The 26,804-nt window shown below is 51.2% G+C and overlaps 2 protein-coding genes and 1 long non-coding RNA gene across 5 annotated transcripts; 1 reads left to right on the top strand and 2 right to left on the bottom strand.

Moving 5' to 3' along the window:
• Positions 1-214: 214 nt before the first annotated feature.
• ZSCAN22 (zinc finger and SCAN domain containing 22) lies at positions 215-11,757 on the top strand. 3 transcript variants are annotated; one of them, XM_086688507.1, is made up of 4 exons: positions 215-406; positions 891-1,122; positions 4,694-5,146; positions 7,908-11,757. In XM_086688507.1, the coding sequence occupies exons 3-4, from the start codon at positions 4,747-4,749 to the stop codon at positions 8,981-8,983; spliced, it is 1,476 nt and encodes a 491-aa protein (XP_086544633.1). In that variant the 5' UTR covers positions 215-406; positions 891-1,122; positions 4,694-4,746; the 3' UTR covers positions 8,984-11,757. The 3 variants fall into 3 exon arrangements, with proteins under 3 accessions (XP_086544633.1, XP_086544634.1, XP_025770689.2); XM_086688508.1 differs by lacking the exons at positions 215-406; positions 891-1,122 and adding an exon at positions 2,656-2,919; XM_025914904.2 differs by lacking the exons at positions 215-406; positions 891-1,122 and having other exon boundaries at positions 2,656-5,146.
• On the bottom strand, positions 6,592-7,924 carry LOC147573926 (uncharacterized). The gene is made up of 2 exons (XR_015244512.1): positions 7,356-7,924; positions 6,592-7,142 (listed from the first exon to the last, which is right to left on the bottom strand). It is a non-coding gene; the product is annotated as an uncharacterized LOC147573926 (long non-coding RNA).
• Positions 11,758-16,180: 4,423 nt separating the features above from the next.
• On the bottom strand, positions 16,181-20,303 carry A1BG (alpha-1-B glycoprotein). The gene is made up of 8 exons (XM_086688502.1): positions 20,182-20,303; positions 20,058-20,096; positions 19,688-19,966; positions 18,992-19,264; positions 18,409-18,705; positions 17,461-17,757; positions 16,725-17,012; positions 16,181-16,351 (listed from the first exon to the last, which is right to left on the bottom strand). Exons 1-8 carry the CDS (start codon positions 20,213-20,215, stop codon positions 16,344-16,346), a joined length of 1,515 nt encoding a protein of 504 aa, XP_086544628.1. The 5' UTR covers positions 20,216-20,303; the 3' UTR covers positions 16,181-16,343.
• Positions 20,304-26,804: the final 6,501 nt, after the last annotated feature.

The raw sequence follows: 26,804 nt of genomic DNA on the forward strand, positions 1-26,804 counted from the left end.
TGCCCTGCGAGACTACAACCCCCGGCGTGCCCCAGGGGGCGCGGGCTGAGGGCGCGGGGCCTTCGGGTGATTGTAGTCCAGGAGGGCGGGAGGGCGGCACTGGGGCCGTGGAGCCTAAGACGCGACGCGAGCTCAAAGTTGCGGTCCGCGCGCAGGGGCGCCTGCTGGGCAGCGCGGCGCATCCTGGGAGTTGTGGTCCCGGCGAGCGGGCGCGCAGGCGGCCCTGCCCGTGTGTGGCGCCTCAGTGCGCGCTCCCGGAAGTGGCGGCCGCCGGGCGTGTGGGGTGGGCCTGGGTGGGGTCTGCGGGGGTCGTGGCCGGAAAGAAACGTCCCAGGCCGGGAAGGCGCCAGCGCTGGCGGCGAACTGAGCCGGGTGTTGCGGGGCCGACCCGCCGACGGGGACTGAGGTGCTGACCGCGAGCGGCGCGCCTGGAGGACCGACTGACGGGCAGTGAGCGGGACCGACGCGCAGACCGAGTGTAGAACTCACCGGTCGCACGTGGGACCGACTGGCCGGCTGTGTGTGTGCCTGAGAGGTTGTGCTTCTGCGTCGGCGCGTGCGGGTGTGCGCTTCCTACCGACAGCGTGGCAGTGGGTGACCGTCGGACGTGGGGTGCGGCTGACGGCGACGGGGGTCGGAGGTTTCGCGGGGGTGTCGTGTGATGTGAGGAGAGCGCGGGGGTGCGGCCGGCCGCGTGACTTCAGGCGGGACGCAGAGCGTCCCTGGCTGAGACGGTGGTCAGGGACTGTGAGTGACTGTGGGGGAATTCCACTGGTGAGTGACACAGAAGTGTGCTCCTGGGTGGCTGACACGGTGCCTGAGGCAGGGTGTGCGCCTGTCACTGCGGGGCTAAGATTTTGTCAGGGTACTGAGATGCGGGTGATTTGCAGAGTTTGCCAAGGATGCGACGGAGAGTTTCGCTTCCGCCTGTCTGCAGCCGGAATTGACCGCGGTCCCCAGCCGGCTTTGTGGATATGTTCCCCAGCACCGGCCGTGGGCCCGAGTCTGGCAGGAGGCTGTGGAGTGTCAGGTTGGTTGTTCACCCCGTGTCTGCAGTGTGCCAGGCCGGTACTGGACGTTTGTCGCGGATCGCCTTGGGTAACCTCACAGCAGCCCTCTGAGGTAGGTGCCACTTACCAGGTCGGTGACTCGCAAGGACAGAGAAATGGAAGAACGGCTCTGCTCAGTTGGTTGAACACTCATGGATTGGGGACCTTGACCTGATGTGAGGTCAGCACGTTGGGGGATGGGTCCATATGTCTCAGATTTTCCAGAACAGGAGTTTCAGGGGTGCAGAAAAGGGAGCTTGGAATCTTGCTGCATTTATCGTCATCCCTGCCATTCCTGCTCCTCCTCCCCTGTACAGTGACTCCCCACATCTGTGGGTGACCATGCTCAGCCTTTCCTGGTCCCTCCATTTGCTCAGCACCTGTGTATTATGCACTTGACATAGGCCGTGCTCTGGGCACTGTGGGCTCCAGTGTGCTCAGTCTCTCTGGGGCAACATGTGGTTCTAGCCAGAGCTGGGAAAAGAGAGACCCAGGGCACTCAGAAGGATACTCAGCTTGCTCTCAAGTGCTCCTACAACTCTTGGAGAAGACGGCAGATAAAGTGCAGTCTGGAGGACCGGGAAAAATTAGGTGCAAAGAGATTTTAGAGCAAAAGAATAATAGGGGCAAAGGCTGAGAAGATGGGGATCGGGGATAACGGTAAGGGCAAGGGGACAAGAAGCCCAAGCGAGCCTCAGGGTGGAGTTAGGGGCTAGAACACAGTTTTGTGAGAAGTTGCCACCTGCCGCTGAAAAGTTGCAGGATTGGGGTCTTGTTTCACTAACCTCTGCTCCTCCCTGTGCCCAAGACCACGGCTCATGTGCCAACCAACATTTGTTATCTGTCTTTTTGATTTTAGCCATCTTAGCAGGTGTAAAGCGGTATCTCACTGTGGGTTTGATTTGCATTTCTCTGGTAGTCATGATGTCAAGCATCTTTTCATGTTGCCTACAGGCCATTGGTGTATCTTCTTCGACGAACTGTCTAGTCAAAACCTTTGCCCACTCTTAATTTTTTTTTAACGTTTATTCATTTTGGGGAGACAGAGCGTGAGTGGGGGAGGGGCAGAGAGACACAGACTCCAAAGCGGGCTGCAGGCTCTGAGCTGTCAGCACAGAGCCGGATGCGGGGCTTGAATCCACAGACCATGAGATCATGACTCGAACTGAAGTCGGATGCGTAACTGACTGAGCCACCCAAGCGCCCCAACCTTTGCCCATTCTTTAGCTGGATTATTTATCTTTTTACCATGGAGTTGTTTAGATACGTATTCCTTATCAGATACCTAATTTGAAAATATTTCGTGCTATTTTGTGGGTTGCCTTTTTGCTTTCTTGATGATGTCCTTCAAATCATGAAACGTTTTAATTTTGATCAAGTTGTTTATTTTTTATCATTTATCCAGGAAGGCTTTGCATTTTTAAAATTCCAGTATAGTTAACATACAATATTATATTAGTTTCAGCTGTACAACATAGTGATTCAACACTTACATACAGTATAAAATGATCACCATAATAAATCTAGTTACCATCTCTTACCATACAAAGTTAATACAATTTTATTATCTATTTTCCATGTGCTATACATTACATCACTATGACCTATTTATTTTATGACTAGAAGTTTGCACCTCTTAATCCCTTTCACCCATTTCACCCAGTCCCAAATCCCCTTCTCCTCTGGCAACCATCAGTCCGTATTTGTGAATCTAATTTTGATTTGTATGTCCATTTGTTTTGTTTTTTAGATCCACATATAGCTGAAATCATATGGTATTTATCTTTCTCTAATTTATTTCACTTGGCATAATAGCCTCAAGGTCCATCCATGCTGTTTGTTCTTTATTATGGCTGAGTAATATTTTATTGTATGTATGGGTGCCACATCTTCTTTATCCATTCATCTGTTGATGGACAGTTAGGTTGCTTCCATATCTTGGCTATTGTAAATAATGCTGCAGTGAATATAGGGGTTAATATATCTTTTCAAGTTAGTGTTTTCATTTTCGTTTGGATAAATGCCCAGAAGTGAAATTGCTGGATTGTATGATAGTACTTTTTTTTTTTTTTTGCATTATTTTTAAGTTTATGTGGATATTTAAGTTTTTGTGGAATGTTGACCAAAGTTAACCATATGCTGGGTCACAAACCAAGTTTCAGCAAATTTCAAAGGATTGAAATTGACTAAAGCACATTTTCTGAGAACAACAAACTTAATCTAGCAATCAATAATAAAAAGACAACTAGACAACCGTAGTTGTTTGGAAATGGAGTAGCAGATTTCTTTTCTTTTTTATTTTTTTTTAAACTTTTAATGTTTATTTTCAAGAGAGACAGAATGTGAGTGGGGGAGGGGCAGAGAGAGAGGGAGACACAGAATCCAAAGCAGGCTCCAGGCTCCGGCTGTCAGCATAGAGCCTGATGTGGGGCTTGAACTCACAAACTGTGAGATCATGACCTGAGGTGAAGTTGGACACTCAACCAACTGAGCTGCCCAGGTGCCCCATGAGTAGCAGATTTCCAAATAGCCCAGGAGTCAAGAAGAAACCACAACAGAAATTAGAAAATATTTTGAACTCATTAAATGATAATGAAGATGCAACATTAAACTTATAGATGTGTAGCTAAAGCTGTGTTTAGAGGGAAATTTACAGCCTTAAGTACATGTATTAGAAAAGAGGAGGGGCACCTGGGTGGCTCAGTTGGTTAAGTGTCCAACTCTTGATTTTGGCTCAGGTCATGATCTCACAATGGTGATATCGAGCCCAACATCAGGCCCCGTGCTGAGTGTGGAGCCTGCTTGGGATTCTTTCTCTCCTTCTCTCTCTGCCCCTCCGGCACCCACTCTCACTCGCTCTCATGCTCTCTCTCTCTAAGAAATAAATAAACATTAAAAAAAAAAAAGAGGACCAGATGAACATAAGGGAAGGGAAACAAAAATAATATAAAATCAGGGAGGGGACAAAACAGAAGAGACTCATAAATATGGAGAACAAACTGAGGGTTACTGGACAGGTTGTGGGAGGGGGGATAGGCTAAATAGGTAAGAGGCACTAAGGAATCTACTCCTGAAATCATTGTTGCACAATATGCTAACTAACTTGGATGTAAATTTTAAAAGATAAAAAATAAAATTTAAAAAAAAAGAGGAAAGAAAGGAAGGCAGAAAGTCATTTATTTTTAAGTATCCATCTCAGAAACCAAAATAATTAGCAAAGGAAAAGTGAAGGAATGACCATGTGGCTACCTAGGGAGTGTGTGAGATAGAGAGATCTGGTTCTGTGTGGGAGGAGCACACCATAAGCAAACTGGCCATGGGGTCAGGCTGCCTGGGTTGTAGCTCAGCAACTCCCAATCTGTTCAGTATCTGAGAAGCTTTGGGTGAATCTTTTCCTCCTCTATATCTGTTTTCATATCCACAAAATGGAAAGGAAATTCTTACCTCCTGAGTTTGTTTAGAGTTTTAAATGAGTTACTATATGCAAACTTTTAGCATGGTGCTTAGGCATCTGATTATTTTGAACATCTGTGTCTCTGTGAGAGAGTCACTCTTAGAGGCCCCAAGCCTGCATCTGCCCTGCTCTACAGATGTGAGCAGAGCCCCAAGTTCCACATAATGACAGAGTTCTGACATTCCTGCAGACCCGGTTCCAACGTTCCAGCCATTCTGTGCCTCACTGGAGTGCTGCTGCTTGATGGCCATCCCCAAGAGCCCTCTGAGCCCCATGCCCTGGGAACAGGATGGTTTCCTACGTGTGAAGGTGGAGGATGAGGAGGCTAGCCTCTCTGAGGTCCAGGAATCTAGCCCTGGCCACACTGTCCACCCTGAGGCTGCACGTCTTCGCTTCCGGCGCTTCTGCTATGAGGAGGCATCCAACCCACATGAGGCCCTGGCCCAGCTCCGTGAACTGTGCCACCAGTGGCTGCAGCCTGAAGCACATTCCAAGGAGCAGATGCTAGAGTTGCTGGTGCTGGAGCAGTTCCTGGGTGCACTGCCACCCAAGATCCAGTCATGGGTGGGTGCCCAGTTCCCCAAGAGTGGTGAGGAGGCTGCCATGCTGGTAGAAGGTCTGACTCGGTCACTGGACAAGAGAGGTGAGAAGGAACAACAGGCGACTGTTCGCAGCACACTGTGGGCAGAGCCTGGACTGGAATGTGGGAGTGCAGGGTTTGGGTTTGGGGTCGTTCACACACACACTTGTTGTCATCTTTGTACGTCACCCAAACTCACACACTGTGCTAAGCAGATCTGTTTTGACTGCTAATGTCCAAAAACCAAGCTCAAACTGACTGCAGCAAAGTAGGGAGCTCCTGGCTGTATCCAGGAGCTCAGTGGATGGCGTCAGGACTCTTTTTTTCTCGTTCTGTTTCTCAGTTGGGTTTTCCTACATTAGCTTTACTCTTAAGTAGCTTCTCTCCTCAGTGGAGACATGGTTGGCTCAGCAACCCAGGGGAGAACAGTAAAAGGTTCCTGGGCTGAGTCCCACTGAACTGGTTGGGGTCTTGTGCTTGTTTTTGGCTGACCAGATCTCAGGGACTGACGTGAATAAGGAAAACCAGGCTGTTGGTACCCCCAGATGAGGGGGCTGGAAGCTTATAGCAGGGGAGGGGATGACAAAAATGCCAGGTGTCTCCATGTGTCCCTCTGCTGGCCTCCAGGATCTGTGTCCTCCCTCTGCTGGCCTCCAGGATCTGTGTGTGTCAGACCTGCCCTAGGCTAGAGTGGGCACCTTTGCTCTGGAGGACCTACACAGATGTCTCGGCCCAGGGAGGTCCCAGCGGATGCAGTCCAGAGCAGGGAGTGAAGGCTCTTCCTGGAAGGGCCCGGCCTGGCCCTGCCTGATGATAGCAGATAGTGTGTGTATGCCAGGCTCTAGGGAGGAGGCGTGCAGTGAGTAGAAAGAACAGAAATATCATGAAGGCTTGGTAGATCCAACCACAGCTCCTCCTCCTGGCCATGTGACTTTCCTGTGCCTCAGTTTCCCTGTCAATAAAATGGCGATTGCAGTTCATAATACCTACCTCGGTGTCATTGAGAGGTGTAAATGAAGCATCACCTGTGCAGCACATGTAACAGTGTCTGGTACAGATTAAACACAGTGGAAACTGTAGCTGTTAGGATAATTGTTTAGCTCCTCGAGAAACAGACCTTTCTGGAGAGGTTGGTCATGTGCCTTCCCTTGGGCCCATCAGCTCTGCCAGGCAGAGGTCACAGGGACAGGGAGAGGGGATAGTGGCCACATCCTCTTGAAGGGTCAAGAAAGTCTTCAGAGAAAGGGCAGTATGGCACTGAGATAAGGAGAAGGACGTGGAAGTCCAGGCAAAGGGAATGGTGGGGGTGAAGACCCGGTGGTACGAACTGGTACATTCTGGGAAGAGCAGTTGGGCAATGTTGCTGGAATAGAGGAAGAAGAGGGATGTGGGACCAAGCATATGACTGAGGAGGCTGGGTAGTTAGGAGGACATGTGTGGGCCTAGAGGACAAAATCTGAAGTCTAAAAACTCTTTTTTTTTTTTTTCAATTTTTATTATTTTTGAGAGAGAGAGAGAGAGAACACATGAGCAGGGAAGGAGCAGAGAGAGAGAAGGGGAAAGAAGATCCAGAGCTGGCTCTGCGTTGACAGCAGAGAGCCTGATGCGATATGGGGCTAGAACTCACGAACCATGAGATCACGACCTGGGTTGAAGCCGGACTCTTAACCGACTAAGCCACCCAGGCACCCCAGAAGTCTGAAATCTATACCTGAAATTTCAATTTGACCACCAGCCAACTGTGTGATCTTGTACCAGTTGAGTACTCAAGACCTTCCTTCAGCCGGGTCTCAGTTTCCTTGTCTGAAATGCAGTGTTCCAGTATGTCCTTGTGGGAGCAGACTGAAGGTGAAATGAGGCAATGGAAGTTACCCACTGTGCTTGGAGAGCCTAATGATGACCAGCAGCCCTGGCAGGCGAGCAGTATAGTAGCTCTCTCTTACAGGTCCAGATGAGGGCAGGATTGCCCAACGCTCTGGAGCTGGCTCGTGGCAGGGCTGGGGCTCCACTGTGGACTTGAGCAGCAATTATTCGGCCTGCTCCCATCTCTTCCTGGAATCTGTCCAGTACGTGATGCTATTAAGTGTGCCCCGGTGCCTTATGCACCCATCAAGGGTCAGTTCAATTCAAAGGTCAGTTCAGGCTGACCTCATACACAACCCAGTCTCCAACTACCTTTCAACCACACTCCACCTTTACAGCAGTTTATAAAGAGTGGGCCTCAGGCCTCCCAGGGTCTTAGGGACGCCAGGTGGGCTTGTCACCCACTCACCCTCAGCAGTGGTTGTCAACTTGGGGCTCGAGGTAGATTCTCCTGTGGAAAACTGCACAGTTGCCAGCATCTGGAATTGCTTCCCTCATTCAGCCAGTCTTTACTGTCACCTGCAGAAAATGCTCGGTAGGCTTTTTACGTCCAGGGCTAAGGCACTGAGAGCTGGGGCCTCCCGAGGGGGAGTAAGTACATAGGCACTTGGCAAGGGCAACCCCCTGTGTGTGCTTACTTACTCTCATTCTTTCAGATCAGTTCAACCTTAGGGTTTTCCTTCTGACACTTGAGCCCAAATCAGCAGCCTTGAAGAATGGAGAGTTTCAGGGGTGGGGGGTGGGGGAGGATTGGAACCTGTGATCCAGTTTCTGATGGTGTGGGAACACAGCCCTATGCCCTTTGTCATCCAGGACACCAAATGGGAAACTTTACTTTGGAAATGGGGCCAAATGTCAGGAGTGGCCATTTGTCTCCTTACAGAGTAAGACCACGACCCAGGCAGAATGGGGAAAGCCCTGTGTGGAAATAGTGGTGACACTGTGGTTTGGGTTGTTTCAGGACAGGAACCAGGAGCTGAGCTCTCAGAGTCAAGCTGCAAGCAGAATGATTTGGAAGAGTCCGAGCCACTGGGTAGGGCCACTGAAACCCTCGCGGGAGGTGGTTCCCTGGGACCTGCCTTTGATGATGCTCGTGAACCTGAGGGCAGCTCAGAGAGGCAGGCAGGACTCTCAGGGGAAATCTGGACAAAGTCTGTCCCCCAAGAGATGGATTGCAGGAAAACTTCAGAGCCTCACAAGGATGTTCCCACAGACCAGACCAGCTGTGAACCTGGTGCCTTGGGGAATAGTCCCAACATGTGGCCAAATTTCATCTCACAAGAGAAGACACCAGAAGAGAAATTTGATCCATTGGATGGTTATGGGACGGAGTCGCCATGTGTATACTCAAGGAAGAAGTCTTCCAAGTGTGGTGAATGTGGGAAAACATTCCAGAGCCCCTCCGCCCTCAAAGCACACCAGAAGAGCCATTTTCGGAAGACACCCTACACCTGTAGTGAGTGTGGGAAAGCCTTTAGCCGGAGCACTCACTTGGCCCAGCACCAAGTCATCCACACGGGGGCAAAGCCCCATGAGTGTAAAGAGTGCGGGAAGGCCTTCAGCCGGGTCACCCACCTAACTCAGCACCAGAGGATCCACACTGGAGAAAAACCCTACAAGTGCAGGGAATGTGGCAAAACCTTCAGCCGCAGCACCCATCTCACCCAGCACCAGCGGGTGCACACAGGGGAGAGGCCCTATGAGTGTGACGAGTGTGGGAAGGCCTTCAGCCAGAGCACCCACCTGACTCAGCACCAGCGCATCCACACCGGGGAGAAGCCCTACAAGTGTGACGCTTGTGGAAGAGCCTTCAGTGACTGCTCAGCTCTGATCCGCCACCTGAGAATCCACTCTGGAGAGAAGCCGTATCAGTGTAAGGTTTGTCCGAAGGCCTTTGCACAGAGCTCCTCCCTCATTGAGCACCAGAGAATCCACACAGGAGAGAAGCCGTACAAGTGCAGCGACTGTGGAAAGGCCTTTAGCCGCAGCTCAGCCCTTATGGTTCACCTGAGGATCCACATCACAGTACTGCAGTAACCCAAGAGAACCCTCGGGACACAGTATCCTCCCCTCAGAGGCTCAACATCTAAGAAAAACCCTGAGTTCCAAAAGAACAAAGAATGGGGTGGGTGATAGTACCCCAAAATGATGAGGTGCTAAAGGGCAGACTCTGGGGCTGTCTGGGAACAACTCTGCATTTGGAGACCCCGATGGAGGGGCCTAATGAACACAAAGCTATTCAAACCATCTGGAGAAGCTTCCAGAAGGATCCTGCTGCCCTCCATACCCCACTCAGGCCCATCTCAGAGAAAGGACAGCTGAGGTGAGGACTTGGATTTGTCTTCAGAGCCAGGGCAAGTGAAGTTTCTTTTGGGACTCAGTGGTCCCAAGATGCTCTGGGCAGGAGGGCTCCAGCTTCATGTTCCCATATAGCTGTTCTTGCCTTTTCCTCCCCTGTTTAGCCCAGGAGGGGTACCGGCCCTCGCCCACCTCCGTGCCTTCATGCCTATTGTTTCACTCCACCTATTCACGTCTAACTCTAAGCCCAACCTGTGAGGCTGCCTCTTATGTGAGGCCTTCTCCGGGCCCTCTGTCTGTTTCACAATCTCCCTTAATCGAGGGTGCAGCCTGATGCTTGCCCAGCATCCATTTCTCCCTGCCCTCCCCTTCCACATCCCATCAGTCATCAGCCCTGTTGGTTTTACTGAAAACTCACCTCTAATCATCTTCTCCACCTTCGTCACTTTCTGTGAGCCCTCATCACCTCTCATCTGGATTCTATCTGGGGTCTCTTGCCTTCATTCTCTCCCCCGACCTCTCCCATTGTTTGATTCTCCACACCAGGGGGCTCTTTCTACAACCCAAACCTGATTGTGTCACTCCATGGCAGAAAGCTCTTCAGTGTACCTTCTACGGCAAACCTTCCTGAATGGTTTATAAGTATGCCAAGACATAACTCACTTTGAGCCCCGAACAAGCTCTCCAGGTACCCTCATATGTACATGTGAATATTGTCATTTTTGTGTGTGTGCAGTGATGTGAAAATGGTTTCAGAGTACTGCCCTGTGGGAATAATGGCAAACTCCTTCACCTGCCATTTATGATCATTTGTGACCTGGCCCCAGCCTTGTCTATCGTAGTCCCTCCACCTTCCACACACCAGTCACGTGGAACTACTTGTGGTTCCTGAAGAAGCCATATTTTTCCCACCTACGTGCCTCTGTAACTGTGCCTGGAAACCTCCTCTTCTCTTTCCTCCCTGGCGTTTCACATAGCCCTCCCTAACAAAGCCTCCCCTACCTCTCTGAGCTGACTTCAACTTGCCTTCTATGCTTCCAGAACACCTCCTTAACTTCTCTTCAACTTCCTGTCATGTTTATTTACTCCTTGCAGAGCTCGCAGTCTGTTTCCCAAAGACACTGAGAGCTTCCAAAAGCAGGGGCTGGGTCTTATTCTCAGTACCCATAGCACAGGACTCAGTAGGCTCTGACCTGTGTCTTCTGAATGAATATACTGTGACCGGTGCCTTCCTGGAGGCAGTCATCATGCTCCGCCCTGCATTGGCCTGATGTATGTCTACATTGTTGTCTCCCCCAACAGCCCTGGGCCCTGCAGGGCAAGAGCAATCTGATTTTCCCAGAGCCCCACCCGTCAGACAAGCCTGGCATACAGTGGCCTTGATAAAATGTTACCATATTGAGTCTGCCCTTTCTGTCACCCCCAGAATCCCCCTGGTGTCATGGACTCTGTGGTTGCCAGCATGCTGTCAGTGCGCTGTCTGGCCTCTCACGGTTCTGTATCCCTGACCCTCTTTCAGGGTCCATGTCTGTAACTGAATGTCACAGCCTCTGTTCTTAACTGTCAGGTTGTCAATCTTCCTCTCTTTGATGATCCCGTTGCATGTTAACCATTTGACCTGCCATACAGTTGTGTACTGTTCATATCTCCCTGTGTTTCTTCTTGTGTCTTGGACTTGTCCCCTCTGTGTCACAAGTAAAGAGTCACAGAAACCAAGGAGTGAGGTTCAGAACAGGAAGGTTGAGACCCAGGGAAACAGAGATCTTGTGTCAGTATCTCTGAGACAGTCCCAGATACACCTGCCCACAGGCAGACTGCCACACAGTGAAGCCAAGGCTGAGAGACGCAGAGAATGTTAACAGGGAAAAGCTCAGATGAGAGATACACGTTGCTGGTGAAACAGTCACACAGGCCTCCAGCAAGCCCGCAGGAAGTGGAAAAGATGTAGGCCCAAGTCACACTGCAAGCAGCACTCCTCCTCAGGGCTGCTTTTGGGACCCCGGGTAAGTGACTTCCCTGAACCTCAGTGACCTGCCCATCTGTAAAGCAGGAATAAGATGACCTGCTTTGTGCAGCACCCAACCCATGGCCTGGCCACTGGCTCTGACTTGGAGCATCTGTCTCCACCTCCTGCCCTCACTCTCCTGGTGTTTGGCACTAAAGAGCAGAATCTCCACCTCTGGTGCTCTGAGCATCTCCAGCACCCACTTTGTCATAAGATTTGTGTCTTCCCATGTTTGTCTAAAGGGGGAAGAGGTCAGGGGAAAAAAGGAATCTTTACTGAGCGTCCACATGTGTTGTTCAGTCTGCCAAATAATTTATGTGCATCATCTCCCAACACTGAGGGCAGGACCACCATCCCCACCATAAGGGACATGGGGTTGGAGAACATGAGCGGCCCTGACGTGTATGCTGACAGAGACTGGACACACTGGGATTTGAAAGCACATCCAAATATGTCAGCAGTTTCAGTAAGCACTACTTATCAACAAATAAAGTAAGACAAATACTAACATTGTATTTCTTTCAAATCCAGGCATATGTTCTTTAGAAGAAACACACCTAAAACAAGGACATGGGAAAGCTGAGGCTAAAGGAATAGAAAAGGATATACAAGGCAGGCATGAATCTGAAGAAAGACAAGCTGTCTTAATTTGAGACAAAATAGATGTTGACACAGAAATGCATTATTAATTTAAGGTCCTAGGATCACTATGTTTTCTTTAAGTTTATTAATCTTTGAGAGAGAGAACACGGGAGGGTCAGAGAGAGTGGGAGACAGAATCCCAAGCAGACTCCACACAATCAACTCAGAGCCCAATGTGGGGGTCGAACTCCCAAATTGTGAGATCATGATCTGAGCTGAGATCAAGAGTTGAACGCTTAACCGACTGTGACCCAGGCGCCCCGAAAGAAAGAATTTTTGAAGAAATAATGACTGGGAACGTTCCAAATTTATGCCTTTCGAGAAGGTATAAATTTACAGGTTCAGAAGGCACAGTGAACCCAAACAGCATAATCTCAAACCCGTGCCTGGACACATCACAATTGAACTGCTGAAAACTAAAATTAAAAAAAAATTTTTTTAATTTTTTAATGTCTATTTGAGAGACAGAGAGACAGCACGAGCAGAAGAGTAGCAGAGAGAGAGATAGACACAGAATCCGAAGCAGGCTCTGAGCTGTCAGCACAGAGCTTGATGTGGGGCTTGAACTCATGAACTGTGAGATCATGACCTGAGCCGAAGTCAGACGCTTAACTGAGTCACCCAGGCACCCCGAAATTTAAATTTTTTGAAAAGAGTCTCTGAAAAACTGCATCATAAAAATTGATACAAAAGATAATGAGTTTCTTGTCAGAAATCATGAAAGCCAGAAGGCAAAGAAACAGCATTTTTAAAGTGCTGGAAAAAAAGATAAAACTGTCAATCAAAAATTCTATATCCAATGAAAATACACATCAAGGAGAGCAAAATAACATTTTCAAATGAAGCAAAATTAAGACAGTATGTTGCCAGCAGGCTAAACGTTGTTTTGATGGAAGGGAAGTGATAGCAGAAGGAAAACTGGAATTTTGGTAATGAAGAGTAACACACTGAAAAGATTTTGATCTTTTTTTTTAATTTTTAATGTTTATTTATTTTTGAGAGAGACAGAGCGTGAGCAGGGGAGGGGCAGAGAGAGGGAGGGAGACAGAATCTGAAGCAGGCTCCAGGCTCTGAGCTGTCAACACAGAGCCAGGTGCAGGACTCGAACTTACAAACCATGAGATCATGACCCGAGCCAAAGTCAGATGCTTAATTGACTGAGGCACCCAGGAGTCCCAATTTGATCTTTAAAATACACATAACTGTGGGGGTGCCTGGGTGGCTCAGTCAGTTAAGCATCCAACTCGATTTCAGCTCAGGTCATGATCTCACGGTTCCTGAGATCAAACCCCGAGTAAGGCTCTGCACTGATGGCATGGAGCCTGCTTGAGATTCTCTCTCTCTCCTCTCCCCCTCCCCTACTCTAAATAAATAAATAAACAAATGAACAAACATACACTTAAAAATATTTTTAAAGACACACATGACTGTTGAAAACAAAATTTATAACATTGTCTAGTAGAGTTCAATGTATATCGATGTAGTATATATGACTACAACATACAGAGAGGAGAGTATCAAAATTCACTCAGTGATACATTTGAGACTTGTATATTTTAATGCATAAACTTATATGTCAAGAACCACTAGTGTACTTTTTTTTTTTTTAATTTAAAGGTGAGGGTAAAGAGACTGATATAGTGATAAGGTTTCTACATTTCACTGTAAGTGGTAAGTATTAATTCTATATAGACTGTGAAGACTGGAGTATGCATATTGTAATCCCTGAGAGATCACACACACACACACACACACACACAACTATACAAAAAGATAAAAGATAAACACAATATATGAGTTAAAATGGAGCTCTAGAAAATATTTAACTAACCCAAAAGAAGGCAGGAAAAGGGAAACAGAGGGATAACAGAAAGAACAAAGAGGGAAAAAAAAAGGTAGACCCAAATCCAAACATATCAATAATTATATTACATGTAAATGATCTAAACACACCAATTAAAAGTTCCCAGAAATTTTGTTTTCAAAACAAACCCACTTTAGGTAAGTTTAAAAGGGTGGAGGGTTGGGGGCGCCTAGGTGGCACAGTCAGTTGAGCATATGACTCTTGATCTCGGCTCAGGTCATGATCTTGAGGTTCCTGGGTTTGAGCCCCACATCAGGCTCTGCGCTGATGTTGCAGAGCCTGCTTGGGATTCTGTCTCTACTTCTCTCTGACCCTCTCCTGCTTATGCTCTCTCTCTCTCTTTCTCAAAATAAACTTAAAAAAAATTTTTTTTAATAAAAAAAAGGCTGGAGGGTGAAGGGGAATGAGAGATACAGTCGTAGGGTTATGGAATGAATAAGTCACAAGAATAAAAGGCACAACATAAGGAATATAGTCAATGACATTAGAATAGTGTTGTGTGGTGATAGATGACAGCTACACTTGTGGTGAGCATAGCATAATGTATAAAGTTGTCAAACCACTATGTTTTACACCTGAAACTAATGTAACACTGTGTGTCAACTATACTCAAAAAAATTAATTGGAAAACATAGAAGGGTGGAGAAAGATATATAATACAAAAACTAACCAAAGAATGTTAGAGTGACCATATTAAAATCATGCCAAATAGACTTCAAAACAAGGAAAATTACCAGGCATAAAGAGGGACATTACATAATGATATAGGGTCAATTCACCAAGAAGACCTAATAATTCCAAATATGTATGCAATATGTATGTGTTTTAGGGCAACAAAGTCATAAAATACAGGAAGCAAAAACTGATAGAACTGAAAGAAAATAATAAATAAATCCATAATTATAGTTGGAAACTTCACACGTCTTTCTAGAATCAATGGAACAAGCAGACAGAAAATCAGGAATTGAAAAGAGGAATTGAACACCACCAACCAACTGGATGTAATTGATGAAGTTGCCAATATTTAAATATTGCCAATTTTTTTTTTAGATATATGTTTATTTTTGAGAGAGAATTAGCACAGGGGAGGAGCAGAGAGAGAGGGGGAGAGATGATCCAAAGCAGGCTCTGTGCTGATAGCAGAAAGCCCGGTGTGGGACTCGAGCTCCCAAACTGTGAAATCATGACCTGAGCCGAAGTCAGCCACTTAACTGACTGAGCCACCCAGGTGCCCCTATTGCCAATTATTTTATGCACAAAGTAGTTTCCTATTATTTAAACTGTTTTTAAGCCCAATAATAAGCTGTTACTGTTGTTTACCCCCAAGAAATCAATGATCTATGTTTCCATTTGAAGGAAGTGAAAAAGAACACATTTAATTCAGAAGTAGGTAGAAGGAGGGATGCCTGGGTGGCTCAGTAGGTTGAGCATCCGACCACTTTGGATCCTCTGTCCCCACCCCACCCCACCCCCGCCCCTCCCCTTCATGCTCTCGCTCCCTTTCAAAAATAAACATTAAAAAAGAAGAAGAAGTAAAGAGAAATAAGGGAATAATAATGATACAAGTAGAGATCCCCAAAGCATAAAAGAAGCCATAGAAAAAAATGAACAAGTCCAAAAACTAATTAGTTCTTTGAAAAGATTAATACACTCGATAACCCCCTAGCTAGAGTGACGAGGGAGAAAAGGCGGGGTGCGGGGGTACAATATCAGGCATGAAAGAGGTCACATCACTACAGACCCTGCAGGCATTAAAAGAATCCATGAATATTGTGAACAACTCTGTACCAGTAAATCAGACCACTTAGATGAGATAGGCAAATTCCTTTAACACAATTTATCAAGTATTAGTTGATAATGTTAATACACACCTACTGGTATGCCAGGACCTTGAGGCCAAGCTGTAGAGAGGGGCTGGGCAATAAAATGGTCCAGGGGTGTATTGGGTCCAGCAAAGGGCCTTAGATCTGAGGGTATGTTGGGAAAGCACGGAGAGGAGTCCCACCCCTCCAACAGTTTCAAGCTCTAATGCGAGAGACCTAGCCTGTGGCTGGGGACAGAGTCCGGCACCACCACCTGGTGGCCACTCAGCGCAGAAGACAAAACTGCTAAACGCAATCTCTAGCAGCTTTCCAGTGTGGGGACCATTCTGTCAAGGTGGGGTTGAGTATATCTGGAGCCTCAAGCTACCTACCCAGACCTGCCGGGGACAGGCAGAAGTGCCTGGGAAGTAGGAAGCACCTTGATGGAAGAAAGCAAAAAGTGATCTTGAAAAATATGGACCCAGTGGCCAATCTTTGGCTCCTTTATCCTCAGGATCCAACCCAGAGCCCTTCCACCTTTAGGACACAAGATCCCAGCCCATTTCCCTCAGCCCTGGAAGTCCAGCCCCCTGTACCAGGACTACATTAGCCAAGGACACCTGTTAAAGTCTCTCTTCACATTTATTGATTCCCAGGAGGAATGAGGGACAGTCCTCCAGCACCCCCGGGGTGAGTCCAGCCTCCAGCTGCAGCATGAGGGATCAGTGCCAGAAGGGAGAAAATACTCGCCAAGGATACCATTAACATCCTGAGTCTGCAGCTGCATCAACTTCCTAGACAAATTTGACAAAAGAAATGGTAGGGGAGGGAAGCGTCATGTGTCCTCCTCCCCAGTGAAATCAGGGCCGACTTCACTGAGGCCTCGCAGGAAGGAAGTAGCTAGGTCAACGGCCAGCCAAGACCTCTCCCACACCTAGGCCTCCCTCCAGGTGCTCAAGCTGACCAAACCACTCTGCTTCGGGGCCTTCGCTTGTGTTGTTACCCTGCCTGGAACTTCCCTCACAACCAGAGCAGAGGAGGGACACTAACTAATGTCCTCGGAGAAGGTGAAGGGAAGGGACAGTCTTGACGCAGGGCACATTCTGGGCAAAGGCCAGCAGGAGGAAGCCAGCTCACAGAACCCACAGAACCAGAGGAAAACTTCACCTGCCACCTGGAGCTCCACCGGCTCGCTGAACTCCGACACCAAGACTTTGGGCCACGACCTGCGGTACCGGCAGCTGTAGTTGCCCACGTGCTGCGGCCCCACGTAGGTCAGCACAAGGTCGGCTGAGCGGTGGGCGGTCTGGGTCTGGGTCGAAGCCTCCTTTTCACCTGCCCGCAGCAGCTCGAACGTGACGTCCGGCACCTGGCCTTCGCAGCGCAGGACGGCGTCGCGGCCCGGAGTCACCGCCCCGCGCCACAGGGGCCGGAGCTGGGGCCTGGGAGGGGGCCCTGGAGCAGCAGCCGGGTCAGTCAGGTGAGGCCCGCCCCTCAGGCAGCACCCCACCCCTCCCAGCATTCCTGCCCACGCTACACCCGGGCCTCCAGGCTGCCGCCCTGCTCTCACACACCTGTCTCCCCTCTCCCAGCCCAGAGCACACGCGGCTCCTCCTACTGTCTGCCGCGTCCCCCCTTCCCCAGCACTTTGCAAGTTCCCTAGACTCCGGCCTGATCTGGGGCTTCCCGGGGTCCCCCAGCATTTGGCGCTCAGGACCTCAGGACAGGGGAGGAGGAGGAAGAACGGGCCCAGGGAGAAGAGGGCCGCGAGCCCCGGAAACGAGGCAGAGGCGAGGCGGCCGGGGCCCCTCCGCCGCCGGAGTTCCGGCAGGACGGGGCAGGACGGGGCCCCGGAGCGCTTCGCCGCCGAGCCCAGCTCTGCCCCCGGGCCCGGGCCGCTCACCCTCCACGCGCAGCTCCAAGGGCGCGCTGGGCGCCGAGCCCGCGAAGGGGGGCTCAGTGTCCACGTAGACGCAGCTGTAGTTGGCCGAGTCCGCGGCCGAGACGTCGCGCAGCTCGAAGTGGGCCTCGGTGCCCGCGGGGCTCAGGACTCGGTGCACCCGGCGCTGGCCGGCGTCCTCGCGCACCAGGGCGAAGCGCAGGCCGGGCCGGGGCGCGCGGCACCGCAGCTGCAGGGACGCGCCGGGCGCCGGCCGCGGAGTCGCAGGTTCGGCCGAGAGCTCCGGCGCGGGGAGCGTCTCTGAGGGGAGGACACGGGCTGACCCGGGCGCTGAGGGGACGTGTCGGGCCTCTCGCCTGCAGGAGGCGGCCCGGCGCCTCCGCTCGCTCCCGGGAGGCCCGCAGGCGCCACCCTCCGCTTACACCGCATCGCCCTCCAGACCTCCCCGGGACTCTCGCGCGCACTCCTACACTGTTCCTCACTCATTTACTGTCCATAAAAATAGACGTGGGCAAGGGGAGCCCAGGGCGCTGGGTCGGAGGAGCACGCGTGCTCCCCCGCAGGCCTGAACCCTCTCTCGGGGTCGACGCTCTGGGTCCGGGTCCTCCGCAGGCCCTGCGGCCCCCGCCTGGCGGCCTTCAACAAACAGGCCTCCGGCGCCCCGTCCCCCTCCCCCCTGGAGCTGGGAGGCAGGAGGGGACCCCGGGCAGGCGGCGCCTGCGTGACCTGTGCCGGACTTGCGTGTTGACCCAGCTATTCTTCGTGGGGCCCTGGGGTAGCCGAGCTCATTGTCCCATTCTCAGTTGGCGAAACTGAGGCTGGGCGGATTGGGCCCTCCAGTACCGGGGGACCCTTCCCCGGGTCTCTCCTCCCGCTCCCCGTCCCCGGAGAGGGGCGCTGTCGCCCTCCCAGCCTCAGGTGCACGGTTCAGCCCGCGGCCGCCAGGCTTACCGTCGCTCAGCAGCAGCTCGGCGGGCGCACTGTCCAAGGACCAGGTTTGCTGGCCACGCAGCTGATAGCGGCAGGTGTAGAGACCGCCGTCGCCCAGAGCCACCGCGTTCAGGTGAAAGAAGACGCGGTCTGGGCTGGTGGAGCTCATGGGTACTTGCAGCACCTCCTCGCCCCGCCTCAGCTGGAAGTGCACGCCGCTTAGGGGCGCCACGCAGACCAAGGTCGTGCGGGCACCCGGGTGCAGGACGGCGGCTGCAGACGCTCCCTGGAGACTCAGCGTGGGCGGCAACGGTGCGCCTGCAAGGCGGCGAGGTCGCTGGGGCAGCGTCAGCTGGGACCTCGAACCGCTGCCCTCCCGGTGGCCGCCCCGACACCACTCTTCCTTGGGGCCCGTCCCCAGGCCCTGCGCCGCCCGGCAGTGTCAGTGTTCGGCCCGGGGATGATCCACCCAACCTTAGGCCCACTGTTTCCCAGACCCAGTCCTAGGCAAGGGTATTCAGGGTTAGGGGTCAAGATAAACAAAGCTCTGTCCTCCAGGAGACTCCTACCCCAGGAAGCCCTCTGGGATGGCCCACACACTCACCCAGCTCTTCGACTGTCACAGTAGCACTGGGCTCAGAGGGTGCACCTGCTGCATGGGTGCGGTAGCTGCAGCTGTAGTTGCCAGGCCGACGGACTGGGAAGGTGGCCTCCACGCCTGTAGGGGCCTCAAACACCTCCAAAAACTGGTCATCGCCTTCCAGCCTCAGCAGGAAGGTGACACCCCGAAATCCCCCACGGCACAGCAGTTTTGTCTCCAGGCCAGGTGTGATCCAGGACACAGGCTCCGTTGAGAGCACAGGCGGGGGCAGGGTCTCTGCAGGTGGAGCAGGGTCAACGGGTGGTTCTGCATGACTTGGGAGACATGGGTGGCCCAGCCAGACCCAGCCCTCCACACTCATGTGAGTGGAGCCGGGGAAATGGAAGGCATTGATGGAGGAAAGAGAGGCAGCGACAGGAGGAGACAGGGGTATGAAACAAGAAACAGGTTACAGGAAATGTGCCAGGCTTGTCCCAAGTGCTTTCTGAGGACTCATTTATTCCTCACAACCTTCTGTGGTCAGTATGAACATCATCCTCATTTTACAGATGAGGAAACAGGGTCAGAGGTGTCAGATGACTTGCCAACCCTCCCCCCCTGCCAGAAAAGTGGGACCAGGAGAGTGAGGAGTGGAGGGATAAGGCCTCTCTAGCAGCCTTCTCCCCATTGCCTCATGGCCCCATAAAAGCCTCCGCTCACCTGCCCCAGTCACCTCCAGGAGATTGCTCAGCTGGGTCCATCCGCTGCTCAAGCCAGAGCGGCAGCGGTACAGGCCCTGGGTGTCACTTGTCACTGGTCCTAGGGGGAACTGGTACTCCATAGCAGGTAAACCAAGGTGCACAAGTTCCTGGGTTACCCCATCCTTGAACAGCTCAAAATCCATGGTCTCCAGACAGGCATGGCAAGTCAGTGTCACATTGGCCCAGGGTTCCAGCAGCGATTCAACCTCTGCCCACAGGTCTGGCTGGGTCTGGAATGCTGCACAGTGGATTGGGGTGAGTGCTGGGTCCCAGGACAGAGGCTCACCTCTGCCTGTGCCCACCATCCCCAGGACCCGACCCAGACTCACCTACTGCCGCCTCCGTCGTCCCTGGGCTCAGCAAGAGACCTGCAGAGACAGAAACTGTGAGGCCCCTATTCCTATCGCTCCTGCTCCCTCCCGCCCCAAGGGACCCTGGCCCCAGCAACCTCACCCCAGAGCATGAGGAAGGCCCAGAGAGTGGACATGATGGCCAGCCTTGCTCCAGCCAGTGAGTGCCTGGGGTGATAAAGCCCAAGCAAGGGGGCGGTGGCAGCAAGGGGCACTGACCCTATTGTTTGTCCTCCCCAGAGGAGTGGGGTGGGGGGCCTGCATGGGGTGGAGACAAAGGACAAAAGTCCAGAGCCTTGGGAGCCTCATCAATAAGGATAATCAATAATTATACATAATTAATAAACTAATAAATAATAAAAGTGGTAATTAAATATATATAATAAAAAACATATAATTTAAAAAAACCCTCCCTGGGTTCCATAAGATTAAAGTCATATGGCCTGGGCCTCGCACATATGAAAAACATTAGATAAAGTCTGTAATTTTCTGGAATGTCCTCCATCATGACAATTTGTAGCTGTTTATGTAAAAGACATAAAAATGTGCACCAATGTTCCTTCCTGGAGCACGCTCTTCTTTGTGAAGACTATGTACCCTGGGCACCAACTTGGGCTGCATAAAATTCTTTTCCTTTCTCTTGAAAAAAAATTTTAGGGGGTGCCTGGGTGGCTCAGTCAGTTAAGCATCCAACTTCTGCTTGGGTCATGATCTCTGGGCAGAGGGCTCAGAGCCTGGAGCCTGCTTTGGATTGTGTCTCCCTCTGTCTCTGCTCCTCCACTGCTCACATTCTATGTGTCTCTCTCTCAGAAATAAAATAAACATTAAAAAAATTTTTAATTTGTTCATTTTGCATCAACCTAACAAAAAAATGTAAATGAATAAATAAATAAAATGAAAAATAAATAATAGAATGGAATAATAAAATTACTAATAATTAAAATGATTAAGGTGAAAATAATGAAATGATTTATAATAAAACAATAAGTGATAAAATAAAACTAAATAATAAAAACTGAGGTACCTATTGTTGTTCTCAGTGTTCTGCGTGCTCAGACTTAGGCAGTATTGGGATAACTATCACTCCTGTGTTCGATGTGAAGGAAAGGAGGCCAGGCAGGGTCCTGTCCTCCCGCTGACTTCCTGTCTGCACAGTCTCTCATCTCTGAACAGCTGAGGAGTACAGGGATCCTTTTCTCTGCAGGGACGCTGAGCTCTGCCCTTCAGGGCCCAGCCTAGCCCCCTCCCCATCATATTCCACCCCAGGTGTGAGGGTGAGGGTCCACATGGGGTTTGCCTGTCTCTGGGTGGTTGTTGTGGGTTTTTTTTGGAGAGAGAGAGATGGCACAAGTGAGGGGCAGAGAGAGAGACAGAGACACAGAGAGAGAGAGAGAGAAGCTGGGCTCACCTGAAGCGGGGCCTGCGTTTACTCGAAGTGGGCTCAAGCTCACCAGAGGCTGGGTTCGAACTCAAGAACTGTGAGATCATGACCTGAGGCGAAGTCAGATGCTTAACCAACTGAGTCACCAAGGTGCCCCTGTGTCTGGATATTCTACAATGGAGGTTATGTGGTCTTCCTGGAGGTGCGTCCTGGCTCTTTCCAGGAGCTGTTAGTTGGTTCTCCTTTGTTGATTAATTCTGTGCTGTGTGATCCACCATGGATTTGGAGTCCGATCTGCAACAAGGACCTTGGGTTCAGATTGGTGCTTCTGCCCACCTCTCAACTCCAAACCTGTGCTCGGGTTGTGGACAGTTGTCCGAGCTGCCTGTGGTCACTTGTGTCGCTGTAGCCCACTGTCCAGAGGCCAGGCCTCCCCCTCTTTCTGTGGCCTCCCCTTCTCCCTAGGCACAGCCTGATGGGATAGAATGGGAGGAGTAAGAACATGGTGTTCTCACACTGGACCTCTGAGGAAGTCCTGCTATCCCTGGAGACCTAGTCTGCACCCTGGGTGTCCAGCCCCAGCTCTCTCCCTAGGTTGAGGGCCCACGGAAGCCTCCTAAGTCTCACATCACACCTGACCTGGCTTCCTCTGCCCTTGTTCATTCCATAAGCATTTATTGAGCATCTCCTGTGTTCCAGACACAAAAAAGACAGTGGGAAAACATCGACCCACACTCTGCCTGCATGGAGCCCAGCTGGTCAGGGAGATGGAGAATGCAGAGGGTGGGTGCTGGGAAGAACATAAACCCTGAGGATGTGGTGGAATATGGGGTGCAGAGGAGCCACGTGACATTGGAAGGTCAGGGAAGGCTTCCTGGGGAGCAGAGATCTGAACAAGGCCAGCAGGTTGAGTCCTGCAGGTAACTCCTGGGGGAGGAGTATTCTGGGCAGGGGGAACAGCCAGTGTAAAGGCTGTGAGGCAGGATGAGCCATGAGGAGGCTGGGTGGTAGCGGTGGATAGGCAAAGGGCAGAGGGCTGGTGGGAGAGCTCAGAGCCCTTATGGAGACCAGCCATGCTGGGCTGTGGGAAAGAAGTTTAAAAATTCTCTATGCCTATACCAAGGGGTTAACAAAGCATAGGGCTTCCTCAGGGCGAAAGCACCCAAGGCTAGTCACTAAGTAGAACAAAGCATAGAGCTGAAAGCCACCCCCCCCCCCCCCGCAACAGGACAAAAGTGTTCCAAGTGTCTGAGAACAGCTAATGATAATACAGGTCTTAAGGGAATCTTGAGGAACTTATTATTCTCAGGATAGCATGCTCCATTTATCTTAGTCCTTAGAAAAGTTAGATAAACAGATGCGGTGCCTGCAGGAAATGACCATCTGCTTGGTGCTGGAATGTTGACTTGTCTTTACCCTAACCTCTAATGCCTCATACCTTCGAAACCCTTTTCCTCTCATATGAGTTAACGATTACTGTTTTGTTTCTTTCTCCACATCTGCCACATATGTAAGCCCTCTGATCCTAATAAATATGGAGAAGGGACCTTTACTTAGGGCTCTTGTCTCCTCATAGACATTAGCCTCTCTCGTATTCATTTCTGCATCCCCTCTCTTGCTGAACAAGGGAGAACTCCAGACTCATAGTCTGCGACACTGGGCCTGATGGGCAATGCAGGGTCTTTGGCTTCTGCTGAGTAGGAGGGGGAGCAGGGAGACTCTCCATGTCTGGTTTCCCTTCCACATTTGCTGATCATCCCCTGAACGCTCTCTGCCCTGGCTCCAAGCCCAGGCTTAGAAGGCTGCATGTTGCAGCTGGAGCAGGTGGGGGAGGCATTCCATGCAGAGGGGCCAAGGGTCATTCCACTGAGAGCCAAGGCCAATAGGTGTTACCAGGCCTCTGGCACCCAGACGAGGGCCTGTGGCCAGGTAGAGCAGCAGAGCAGAAACCACCAAACACTGCCTTCAGTCCATTTGCCACAGGGCTGCGCAAAGGCAGGCAGGAGCATGATCAGGTCAAGGGTCTGTAGAGATGAAGCTGGCAGCCTGCGACAGGGGATCCTGCGAATTTCTTCTGTCGGTCCTAATACCACTTTGCTACACCTGCCTAGGAGGTCTCCATTCTCTCCAGCCACCCCTTACTGTCCCCCTAGACCTCCAACTCAAGTCTAGCATGCTCTAGGTGGACAAGTGTAAAATCTGATGCCGCTTATACTTTAAAAGAATTGCAAGGCTTTGCTCATGTAATTGGCATAAACCGGGGTAATAAACACGGGAACAGCATCTAAGAGTATCTGACCAAGGAGGATGGGATACAACACTGGACCAGATCAAATTTACCTATACGGGCCAATTTGCAAAGACTGGATTTAAGGTGTTAGACTGAGTAGCTTGAGGGAGATTTTATTTGGTAGGTTGACTGAGACCTGGACTCACAGTGCCCTAAATTCAGTGAGGTTCAATAGCCAGAACTCCCCTGGTATAATGTAGAGGAAGGAATCCAAAGGCTTGGGGGTATAGGAATGTGGAAATAGGTTCATCGTGTGCAATATGTTATATGCACGCACACACACACGCACACGCGCACACACTCAGAGTAAAGAGGAGGACACCCTTGTTTTAAGACATTGAGAAACAGATTACTTAGGAGGGTACCTGCATCCCTGAAAAGTGGCAGTGCCCTCTAGGCTACTACGGCATTGGGAGATGCTGCCGTCAGGTCTGATTTCAATGGAGATGAAAGACCAGCTTAACAGAGCTCAAGTGACAGGGCCCACCAGAGATGTGCACAGTACCCATCACTGGCAGCAGTGATGAGGCGGTAATCAGGATGTTTTAACCCCCAGAGGGGTTGCTTCTGCAGGGAAAGGTTTAGGATGACTTCAGGGGCTTAAAGAGTCTCACCTTCGTGAATATTGACCTTGCAAGTGCTTTTTCTCTACCAGGACACAAGGACCACCAGACTTACCTCATTTTCGCGGGACAACAGCACACCTTCACGGCTTGCCTCAGGGCTGTTCACTCAACTTTCTTATTGTCTGTCACAATCTCTGTCGAGATCTTAATCAACCCAACTTCCCACAGAACATCACACCCACACGCCATTGCCACTATATGGATGACACTGGCTGACTGGACCTAATAAACATGAAACAGCAGATCAATTAGACCAATAAGTGAATTAAATGCACGCCAGGGTCTCACCTCCTCTGGCAAGTGCCTAGGGATCTGGAGCATGTTAGGATAGCTCCTTCTAAGAAACGGGCAACTGACGTCAGTTGCTGCAATGTACACGGACCGCCACTAAAAGTGAGGAATAAGGGAGGCCTCTGAATTTGGACACAACGTATACACCTCACTGTGCTGCCCCAATCTGTTTGCAACTGCAGTTTTGTGTGGGGCCCCTGCGGCAGGTCCCGGATACGAAGCAGGCTGCTCTGCCACTTGGGCCCTATTACCCAGAAGATCCAATGGTGCCAATGGACAGTTCCGACGTGTCAGGCAAATAAGGATGCTATGTCGAGCCTCTGGCAGCCCAAACAGAATACAATGCTGGTTTCAAAGAGGTCTCTCCTGCACACCCTCAAAGTTCCAGCAATAACTATGCTCCAGCCTTCTCAGAGACGCACCCCCCCCCCCCCCCCCGCCTCCGCCCAGCCCCAGGCCGCCAGGAGCCCATCCCTTCTCTTTTGCACCACCAGCCCTAGAGGTAGTAGCTGCTCTACAGTTATGAATCTCTGGGTTCTTTCAGCCTCACAGAGCTAAATAAACAATTCCCTCAAGATACCTAGGGAGGGTGCTTTCTTTGCCTGCCTCCTCCCCGAGACAGCCCTCTCTGCCCCACATCTCACCCATCACACGGGCCAGATGCACATCCCCACCCTGTTGCAGCGAGATATTAGTGGGCAGGCTGGAGTTCCCTGCGCCAGCTCTCTCCCATCGCTCGGGGCTGGCATGAAGCCTCCCAACTCGGCAATCAGGTTGCAGGTGGAGGAGTCCCTGCAAAGTGCCGGACATGGCACCGTGGTGCTCAGCAACCCTTGTGACTAGATGCTGCTACTCTGGCAGACGGCCAAGGAGGATCCTCGTCAGCTGGGAGTCCTCAGGCCAGTCTGGGTCCTCCCTGGGGCTCCACTCTGGAGACATGAGAAGGAATTTTCCAAACTAGGAAGGTAGCGCCACACACTCCCTCTCCCTGCTTCTCTCATGAGCCTATGTTGGAGTCTGCTATCCCAGCCAAGGAGACCCAGGAGCAGGAGGAAGTACAGCACATCCAGGGGCAGCCAAGGTCAGAAAGAGGCGTCCAAAATGGTGGTGGAGGTGGCAAGACTGACAAGCACTGACTCCAGGGGAGACCCCAGTGCACACAGCCGTTCAGATCAGGGTGATTCTGGCATGGGGAGACGAGGCGGTGGTAGCTAGGCCAGAGAAGGGTGTTAGTCGTGGCTGGAAACAGTGAACGCCCCCCGTGCTTTGTGGGTGGTCTGCTCTGACCCCCCCCCCTCCACCCCACCCCACCAGTCTCCCACTGAGCCCAACTGCTCTGCCCTAGCACCCCACAGTGACCAGGCTGGCTTCTTCTTGCATTTCCTTTCCCTTCCCTTCCCAGCGGTCTTCCTGCTCACCAGCACTCCACCCCTCCCCCAGCTGGTTTTCCCTCGCTCTAGCTTCCAGAATCTGGTCAGTTGTGCCAGGAAATGGGTCTGAGACCTGCTCACTCAATGAAGGCAGGGCGTGGGGGCTGTGCCACCACCCCCGGGTGTGTGGGCCTGATACTGGGTCCATAACCAGCCAGAAGTGTTTCAAGCTGCTCAGGTTTATCTTTTTTAAATTTTTTTTTCTTTTTTTTCAACGTTTTTATTTATTTTTGGGACAGAGAGAGACAGAGCATGAACGGGGGAGGGGCAGAGAGAGAGGGAGACACAGAATCGGAAACAGGCTCCAGGCTCCGAGCCATCAGCCCAGAGCCTGACGCGGGGCTTGAACTCATGGACTGCGAGATCGTGACCTGGCTGAAGTCGGAGGCTTAACCGACTGCGCCACCCAGGCACCCCCAGGTTTATCTTTTTAAACTGGACTCCCAGCTTTAACCATGGAGAGAACAGGAGCAAGGGGTAGGGGTGGGAGGGAAGCAGCTGAGAGCGGACGGCGGCAGGACCACCCCCACTCTTCCCCTTAGGTCTCCTGATGCTCACCAGGGGCCCCAGAGCAAGGCCTCTGACCTTCTGGCCCCCGGCCCTTGGGCCCTCGGCTTAAGAGAAAAAATTCTGTGCAACCTCGGATCCAGCTGAGGGGAGGGGAGGCAGGGAAGGGGGCTCGTCTAACCCTTGCTCCTGGGCAGCCAA

Source organism: Puma concolor, chromosome E2, assembly GCF_028749965.1.
Source record: "Puma concolor isolate L17-30 chromosome E2, mPumCon1.1.hap2, whole genome shotgun sequence".
In the NCBI taxonomy this organism is placed as follows: Eukaryota; Metazoa; Chordata; class Mammalia; order Carnivora; family Felidae; genus Puma; species Puma concolor.